Source organism: Trematomus bernacchii, unplaced genomic scaffold (assembly GCF_902827165.1).
Source record: "Trematomus bernacchii unplaced genomic scaffold, fTreBer1.1, whole genome shotgun sequence".
In the NCBI taxonomy this organism is placed as follows: Eukaryota; Metazoa; Chordata; class Actinopteri; order Perciformes; family Nototheniidae; genus Trematomus; species Trematomus bernacchii.
In genome coordinates this window covers 24468-34091 of record NW_022987373.1, presented here as the reverse complement: position 1 = coordinate 34091, position 9624 = coordinate 24468, and the positions used below count along the sequence as shown (strand labels likewise).

Sequence of the window (9624 nt, the reverse complement as noted above, 5' to 3'; positions counted from 1 at the left end):
TGAGTGTGTGTGTGGGCAGTGAGTGTGTGTGTGTGTGGCAGTGAGTGTGAGTGTGTGTGTTACCCAGGGTGAGGGTCTGGGATGTTGAATCTCTTGCAGAGCAGTTTGTCTGGATGCCACTCGAACGTTTCTCTCGTCAGTTTCCCGAACATCTTCATGTTCACCGCCGCCTGCTGGTCGTCAACGACAACCTGAGAACACAAACAAACAAACAAACAAACAAACAAACAATGAGAGATTTACAACTAAAGTCAAATTGTTTAAAAAGTGCCAAAATAATATTTGTTTTATTGTACACTATAGTTCAAATAAATACATATACAATGAGAAAATGGGAATATTAAAAATAAATTTAAATAAATTTAAATAATTCAGCCAAATGTATAATCTTTCAAAAATGCTTTAATTCTTAAAGTATTTTATTGAGCATTTCTTTCTAGGAGAAAAAGTTAGATTATAATGACTAGATATATGGAAATATGAAATAAGTTATACTGCATGCATTAGAGCAGGGGTTCCCAAAGTGGGGGTCGCGACCCCCCCCATGCAAATGAGCCATAACTCATTAAATATGCGCATATCTTAATACTTTCAGGAACACAATTCTGAACTTTGGATAAAGCCAGGTTCGAAATTCTTGTTTCATTTTGTAGTCATGTCAGAATCTAAAGTTTCTACAGAAGGGATTTAGGGTATCTCTTTGTATCACTCCATACATCAGAAAATACTGCTCTAAAATATCAATTTTCGCCATGTTTTTAGGTATAAAATGTTATATAATTTAGCCTATGAATGATATATGAACAAACCCTTCTGTAAAAGCCTTCATAATATTGATAGGAATATAACTGGAAGGTTTGTTCACCAGCCAATGAGATTTAGTTTCTTGGTTTAAGACCCCTTTGCACTTTCACGATTGGTTGCTGACACAAAGGAAATGACCATATTTGGATCCGATGAGATTGTGCAGGAGAGACGGAGCTTTCCAACGATGACATGGTGCAAACAGCGGTCGCGGCACATTATGTTACGTTAGAAAGCTAACTTTTGGTGAATTGAGGAGAAACCTACAGACGCAAATAGACAAACTATAGTCAAATAAACACCTAAATGTGTATTTTGTACATTTTCCATCCAAAAGCTTGAAAGAAAACATGTTATGGAATCAAAATAGCACAAAATCTCAAAATTGATCAGTGCATGAAAAACGATGTGTGTGCCTGCCGTGTCTCGCCTTCATGAGCGAGACACACCGGAGTTTAGGATCTGTGGGGTTTGTATGTCGATGTATGGGAAACACTGTTATTTGTATTACAATAATTAATAATAACGTGTGCAGACCCTTTTCAGGGGCGGACTGGCCATCTGAAGAATGTCTCCCCCCCGTTAACAATTCAAGTATGTTATGAGTTGTTGTGCATGTTGAAAGCTCTTGTATCAGTCATACTGTGTGTTAGCATGTGTTAGCGCCCCCTGCTGTACCTCCTGCTCCTTGCCCTCCTCCTCTTCCTCCTGCTGCTCCTCCTCCCCTCTCTTGGCTCTGGTGAAGCGAGAGGAGAGGAAGGAGGAGGACGGTCTGTAGAGGATGGACGCTCGGACGAACTCGTCTCTCTCTCTGCTGCGCTCCCACTCCGTCATGCCGGGGTCCAGACTCTGCTCCAGCCCGTCTGAGGGCGCATGGAGTAATACATGAATACATGAATACATGAATACATGAATACATGAATACATGAATACATGAATACATGAATACATGAAAGTGGAGCACGCACGTGAACTGCCATCGTGCTCCACGAGCACCACAAGGAGGTCAGGTACTCTTTAAAACAGCTGCTAGGTATGGGTACTTTTTACTGAAGTACATTTCAAAGCCTCTTTACTTTGACTTGAGTAAAGAAGTTTAGTCAGTACTTCTACTTTCACCAGAGTATTTTTAAACACGAGTATCTGTACTTCTACTTGAGTAAAGGATGTGTGTACTTCTACTTGAGTAAAGAAGTTTAGTCAGTACTTCTACTTTCACCAGAGTATTTTTAAACACGAGTATCTGTACTTCTACTTGAGTAAAGGGTGTGTGTACTTCTACTTGAGTACAGGATGTGTGTACTTCTACTTTAATACAGGATGTGTGTACTTCTACTTAAGTAATGAAGTTTAGTCAGTACTTCTACTTTCACCAGAGTATTTTTAAACACGAGTATCTGTACTTCTACTTGAGTAAAGGATGTGTGTACTTCTACTTGAGTACAGGATGTGTGTACTTCTACTTGAATACAGGATGTGTGTACTTCTACTTGAGTAATGAAGTTTAGTCAGTACTTCTACTTTCACCAGAGTATTTTTAAACACGAGTATCTGTACTTCTACTTGAGTAAAGGGTGTGTGTACTTCTACTCGAGTACAGGATGTATGTACTTCTACTCGAGTACAGGATGTATGTACTTCTACTTGAGTAATGAAGTTTAGTCAGTACTTCTACTTTCACCAGAGTATTTTTAAACACGAGTATCTGTACTTCTACTTGAGTAAAGGGTGTGTGTACTTCTACTCGAGTACAGGATGTGTGTACTTCTACTCGAGTACAGGATGTGTGTACTTCTACTCGAGACAGATTTCAATAACCCGTATATTAGAGAGTATTCTAATTTAGTAATATGTATATATAGTGTTTTTAATTTGTAATATGTTGATGATGTGTCTGCTGAGGATCAGAGTGCATGCTGGGACTTGTAGTACCTCTGTCGCCCTGCTTCAGGCAGTTCAGGTACAGGTCGTAGCGCGCCTGTTTGCTCGGGTCCTTGTCGAACGGTCGGAAGCTCTGATTGGACGCCGGCACCCCCCTCCATGCTGTCAGAGCCTCCTGCTGCAGGCCGACGCCCACATCTGGACGCCGCAGTGCATCATGGGAGGTGGAGTTGGGGGTGGAGGTTCGGAGGTCCAGCAGTCGCTTCCTGTCTTCAGGCTTCAGAAGCTCCAGGACGGAGCTGGGACCTGAGCGGGGGAACACAATCATATCGGTTATATGTTTTTCATTCTGACCCCACAGGGATTAATAAAGGTCCATCTTATCTTAAAGGTCTCCTGTCATGTTATTTTCAGGCATGTATTATGGGTCTCAGATATATACAAATATATAAAAACATGTCTATGAAGTGTTTTGCTCAAAAACCAAACAGATCATTTTAGAAATCCCTCATTTCCCTCAGTTTCAGCTGATAGAGAAACGCTGACTCTGGGTCAGTAGCTTCAGAGAGAGAGTAGATCTCATCAGGAGAACTCTCCCAGCTGTTACTAAAGAGCTGACTCTGGGTCAGTAGCTTCAGAGAGAGAGTAGATCTCATCAGGAGAACTCTTCCCAGCTGTTACTAAAGAGCTGACTCTGGGTCAGTAGCTTCAGAGAGAGAGTAGATCTCATCAGGAGAACTCTTCCCAGCTGTTACTAAAGAGCTGACTCTGGGTCAGTAGCTTGCAGAGAGAGAGTAGATCTCATCAGGAGAACTCTCCCAGCTGTTACTAAAGAGCTGACTCTGGGTCAGTAGCTTCAGAGAGAGAGTAGATCTCATCAGGAGAACTCTTCCCAGCTGTTACTAAAGAGCTGACTCTGGGTCAGTAGCTTCAGAGAGAGAGTAGATCTCATCAGGAGAACTCTTCCAGCTGTTACTAAAGAGCTGACTCTGGGTCAGTAGCTTCAGAGAGAGAGTAGATCTCATCAGGAGAACTCTCCCAGCTGTTACTAAAGAGCTGACTCTGGGTCAGTAGCTTCAGAGAGAGAGTAGATCTCATCAGGAGAACTCTCCCAGCTGTTACTAAAGAGCTGACTCTGGGTCAGTAGCTTCAGAGAGAGAGTAGATCTCATCAGGAGAACTCTCCCAGCTGTTACTAAAGAGCTGACTCTGGGTCAGTAGCTTCAGAGAGAGAGTAGATCTCATCAGGAGAACTCTCCCAGCTGTTACTAAAGAGCTGACTCTGGGTCAGTAGCTTGAGAGAGAGAGTAGATCTCATCAGGAGAACTCTCCCAGCTGTTACTAAAGAGCTGACTCTGGGTCAGTAGCTTCAGAGAGAGAGTAGATCTCATCAGGAGAACTCTCCCAGCTGTTACTAAAGAGCTGACTCTGGGTCAGTAGCTTCAGAGAGAGAGTAGATCTCATCAGGAGAACTCTCCCAGCTGTTACTAAAGAGCTGACTCTGGGTCAGTAGCTTCAGAGAGAGAGTAGATCTCATCAGGAGAATTCTCCCAGCTGTTACTAAAGAGCTGACTCTGGGTCAGTAGCTTCAGAGAGAGAGTAGATCTCATCAGGAGAACTCTCCCAGCTGTTACTAAAGAGCTGACTCTGGGTCAGTAGCTTCAGAGAGAGAGTAGATCTCATCAGGAGAACTCTCCCAGCTGTTACTAAAGAGCTGACTCTGGGTCAGTAGCTTCAGAGAGAGAGTAGATCTCATCAGGAGAACTCTCCCAGCTGTTACTAAAGAGCTGACTCTGGGTCAGTAGCTTCAGAGAGAGAGTAGATCTCATCAGGAGAACTCTCCCAGCTGTTACTAAAGAGCTGACTCTGGGTCAGTAGCTTGAGAGAGAGAGTAGATCTCATCAGGAGAACTCTCCCAGCTGTTACTAAAGAGCTGACTCTGGGTCAGTAGCTTCAGAGAGAGAGTAGATCTCATCAGGAGAACTCTCCCAGCTGTTACTAAAGGAGCTGACTCTGGGTCAGTAGCTTCAGAGAGAGAGTAGATCTCATCAGGAGAACTCTCCCAGCTGTTACTAAAGAGCTGACTCTGGGTCAGTAGCTTCAGAGAGAGAGTAGATCTCATCAGGAGAACTCTCCCAGCTGTTACTAAAGAGCTGACTCTGGGTCAGTAGCTTCAGAGAGAGAGTAGATCTCATCAGGAGAACTCTCCCAGCTGTTACTAAGGAGCTGACTCTGGGTCAGTAGCTTCAGAGAGAGAGTAGATCTCATCAGGAGAACTCTCCCAGCTGTTACTAAAGAGCTGACTCTGGGTCAGTAGCTTCAGAGAGAGAGTAGATCTCATCAGGAGAACTCTCCCAGCTGTTACTAAAGAGCTGACTCTGGGTCAGTAGCTTGCAGAGAGAGAGTAGATCTCATCAGGAGAACTCTCCCAGCTGTTACTAAAGAGCTGACTCTGGGTCAGTAGCTTCAGAGAGAGAGTAGATCTCATCAGGAGAATTCTCCCAACTGTTACTAAAGAGCTGACTCTGGGTCAGTAGCTTCAGAGAGAGAGTAGATCTCATCAGGAGAATTCTCCCAACTGTTACTAAAGAGCTGACTCTGGGTCAGTAGCTTCAGAGAGAGAGTAGATCTCATCAGGAGAACTCTCCCAGCTGTTACTAAAGAGCTGACTCTGGGTCAGTAGCTTCAGAGAGAGAGTAGATCTCATCAGGAGAACTCTCCCAGCTGTTACTAAAGAGCTGACTCTGGGTCAGTAGCTTGAGAGAGAGAGTAGATCTCATCAGGAGAACTCTCCCAGCTGTTACTAAAGAGCTGACTCTGGGTCAGTAGCTTCAGAGAGAGAGTAGATCTCATCAGGAGAACTCTCCCAGCTGTTACTAAAGAGCTGACTCTGGGTCAGTAGCTTCAGAGAGAGAGTAGATCTCATCAGGAGAACTCTCCCAGCTGTTACTAAAGAGCTGACTCTGGGTCAGTAGCTTCAGAGAGAGAGTAGATCTCATCAGGAGAACTCTCCCAGCTGTTACTAAAGAGCTGACTCTGGGTCAGTAGCTTCAGAGAGAGAGTAGATCTCATCAGGAGAACTCTCCCAGCTGTTACTAAAGAGCTGACTCTGGGTCAGTAGCTTGAGAGAGAGAGTAGATCTCATCAGGAGAACTCTCCCAGCTGTTACTAAGGAGCTGACTCTGGGTCAGTAGCTTCGGAGAGAGAGTAGATCTCATCAGGAGAACTCTCCCAGCTGTTACTAAAGAGCTGACTCTGGGTCAGTAGCTTCAGAGAGAGAGTAGATCTCATCAGGAGAACTCTCCCAGCTGTTACTAAAGAGCTGACTCTGGGTCAGTAGCTTCAGAGAGAGAGTAGATCTCATCAGGAGAACTCTCCCAGCTGTTACTAAAGAGCTGACTCTGGGTCAGTAGCTTGAGAGAGAGAGTAGATCTCATCAGGAGAACTCTCCCAGCTGTTACTAAGGAGCTGACTCTGGGTCAGTAGCTTCAGAGAGAGAGTAGATCTCATCAGGAGAACTCTTCCAGCTGTTACTAAAGAGCTGACTCTGGGTCAGTAGCTTGAGAGAGAGAGTAGATCTCATCAGGAGAACTCTCCCAGCTGTTACTAAAGAGCTGACTCTGGGTCAGTAGCTTCAGAGAGAGAGTAGATCTCATCAGGAGAATTCTCCCAACTGTTACTAAAGAGCTGACTCTGGGTCAGTAGCTTCAGAGAGAGAGTAGATCTCATCAGGAGAACTCTCCCAGCTGTTACTAAAGAGCTGACTCTGGGTCAGTAGCTTCAGAGAGAGAGTAGATCTCATCAGGAGAACTCTCCCAGCTGTTACTAAAGAGCTGACTCTGGGTCAGTAGCTTCAGAGAGAGAGTAGATCTCATCAGGAGAACTCTCCCAGCTGTTACTAAAGAGCTGACTCTGGGTCAGTAGCTTCAGAGAGAGAGTAGATCTCATCAGGAGAACTCTCCCAGCTGTTACTAAAGACCTGACTCTGGGTCAGTAGCTTCAGAGAGAGAGTAGATCTCATCAGGAGAACTCTCCAGCTGTTACTAAAGAGCTGACTCTGGGTCAGTAGCTTCAGAGAGAGAGTAGATCTCATCAGGAGAATTCTCCCAGCTGTTACTAAAGAGCTGACTCTGGGTCAGTAGCTTGAGAGAGAGAGTAGATCTCATCAGGAGAACTCTCCCAGCTGTTACTAAAGAGCTGACTCTGGGTCAGTAGCTTCAGAGAGAGAGTAGATCTCATCAGGAGAACTCTCCCAGCTGTTACTAAAGAGCTGACTCTGGGTCAGTAGCTTCAGAGAGAGAGTAGATCTCATCAGGAGAACTCTCCCAGCAGAAACTCAGCTAAATGCTGCCGTGACTAAACTCCATATCATGTTCCAAACCACATGAAGGATTCTCTCTGAAACAGCATGGAGCTCAAACTCTTTCTCTCTCTCAGGTTTACCACAAGGTGACTTCCTTTTGATTTCCTGCTTCTTCACACATGCTCTCTCCAGTACAGGTTAGCTCTGAGTGTTAGCATGCTAATGTGAACACAGACCATATAACTTCCAGAACACGTCTCATTGTTTCTGACAGCAACGTTTCTGATTGGCCCGTGGGTGTAAAGCCCGCCCACATTTTAGTCATGTGGTCATGACGCAGCAAATCTGGATCAGCTCCGTTGATCCCCCGTTTTTAGAGATGTGGGTACGGAGGAAAAGAGAGAGGGGTTTATTTCCTGACACTTTGAGAGTCTCCTGACACACCGGGGACACACCGGGAACACACCGGGGACACACCGGGGACACACCGGGGACACACGGGGGGGACACCGGGGACACATGGGGGACACACCGGGGACACATGGGGGACACACGGGGGGACACGGTGATGTAGAGAAGACATCACTTTGTGAGTCTCCTCCTGACACACCGGGGACACACGAGAGGTTTCTCAATACTCTCATTTCCCCTCCTCGACTCCTCTACCCCTCGACTCCTCGGTCCTCCGGTAGTGACCCGGAAATGAATTTCAGCGCGCCATGTTGAAGGACATCTCATTTCTCTAAATGCACATCGAGGACCGAGCGTGGAGGAGGCTCTCTGGAGGAGCTCTAACCGAGGAGACACTGATGGGTCCTCCACGGTCCTCCACGGCTCCTTCGTGGATGCATTTCCAGGAGCGGTGGAGGCGTGGCGCACGGCCGGACTGATCTCAGCTCTGCATTACTATTATTTTATTAACTGCTTTCATCAGACGCGATGTTTCCAGAGAGACCAGCTGTGAGGTCCGTGCAGAAAGCAGAGCAGTGTGTATCATATATATCACTCAGTATAACAGGCCTACTCTCTTTGCTTTAGTTTAGTAGATATCTACAAACTAAGAGTCCAGATGTTTCTAAAACCATTTAGTGCTTCACAAAATAAAATACACAACGGCTGCAGCCTGATGATTATATCCAGTCTCTGATTGTGTTACGTTATGAGAGTGCTCTCATACTTTAAATTGTATATATTTATATAAATATATATGTGTGTATATATGTCTGCATCTGTAGCCTGTTATTGTCTCATTATACCGCACTGTGAATGAATCAAAGTAAATATAGAAGTGGTCATGAACACATCTGTCCATCAGACAGAGGGCTGCTGTGCCTCCTGTCATCATTAATGGACGTCTCTTTAAAATGACCGCTCAGAGGAGAGGAGTTCTCATTTCTCTAACCGCCTGCTGCTTCCCCTCCTCTCTCCTCGGCTCCCCTCCTCTCTCCTCGGCTCCCCTCCTCTCTCCTCGGTTCCCCTCCTCGAGTCCTCGGCTCGCATCTCCTGTGAGCGGGACTAGGTCTCGAGGATAGGAGTCGAGGATAGGAGTCGAGGAGGGGAAATTAGAGTATTGAGAAGCCTCCAGTGCAGGCATGGGCAAACTAAAGCCCAACGGGCCATATACGGCCCGTTGGGCTTTAGAATCCGGCCCGCCGAATATTGGTACAAAATTGTCCAAATTATCGTAAAGACCGCATTCATTTAGCCTTTTTCCTGCAATACCCGGCATTTCAGTTGATCCCACTAGATGGCGCACTCTAGACACATTGACCTGTGCTAGAGTCTGGTCTATTCTCTCAGCTGGCCCCACTCGGCAACCCGGATAGATCTGAGAACCAAATACGTCACGCTTACATTGGAGGAGGTCGAGATTAACCTGAGCAGCAATAACAGTTCATGGCAAATACACGTTGTAACTGAGTAGCGCTGAGCAAAGTGAGTAGAACGCAACCACACACTTATAAAAAACACTTATATAAAGTCAGGCAACACTAACCGGGCTGAGTGTGATTCTGTTTATTTGACCTTACTTTAATGACCATCCGTTCACTGTTATTGATCATTGTGAAGAGGCAGACGTTTGCCTGTTGTTTTGTATTATAGCAGCTATCGGATCAATACATGGGCTACATGCGGCCATCACAAGTACAATCATAACGAAAACTACGCCAGTAAAATATGCGTGTAGAAAACGGCTTGTGCCACAATATGATAGCAACAAGTAGTCAAGATAGTCTGATTAGCTTCGGTTGCTATGCTAACATCACCTGGAGAATGCCAGAGACACTTTCATAACAGCGTTGTGATGCCGAACAGCTTTCAGACTGAAACACATTCACTGATGGGGGGGGGGATATCTATCAGCTGCTTGTGTGACAGTCAGACAGAGAATACTTTCCAGCGGCCGCTGCCACGAGTTAACGGGAGAATAAACTCCGGTAGACGAGCAGCACTGCAGCGGGCAGTAATGCAGCTGAACCACTTTAATAAACACCACGGCACTCTGGAGAAAGGTACGGCTGGAGAAGTAGTTCTTTAATTGTATCTGGCTTCGTATGATTAAAAACTACCCGACGCAGTCCTCTACTGATGTTGTTGTGAGCGGTGTTGCGGAGAAAATCAGCGACGTAAAACGCT

The 9624-nt window shown here is 45.5% G+C and overlaps 1 protein-coding gene across 1 annotated transcript in view; it reads right to left on the bottom strand.

Moving 5' to 3' along the window:
* Positions 1-63: 63 nt before the first annotated feature.
* Positions 64-9624, bottom strand: part of gpatch1 (G patch domain containing 1) — a gene marked incomplete at its 3' end in the record, with an annotated part of 33603 nt that continues 24042 nt past the window's right edge. Inside the window, 3 exon segments of the mRNA XM_034133291.1 lie at positions 64-191; positions 1483-1667; positions 2737-2991. Coding sequence (XP_033989182.1) covers positions 64-191; positions 1483-1667; positions 2737-2991 — 568 coding nt within the window.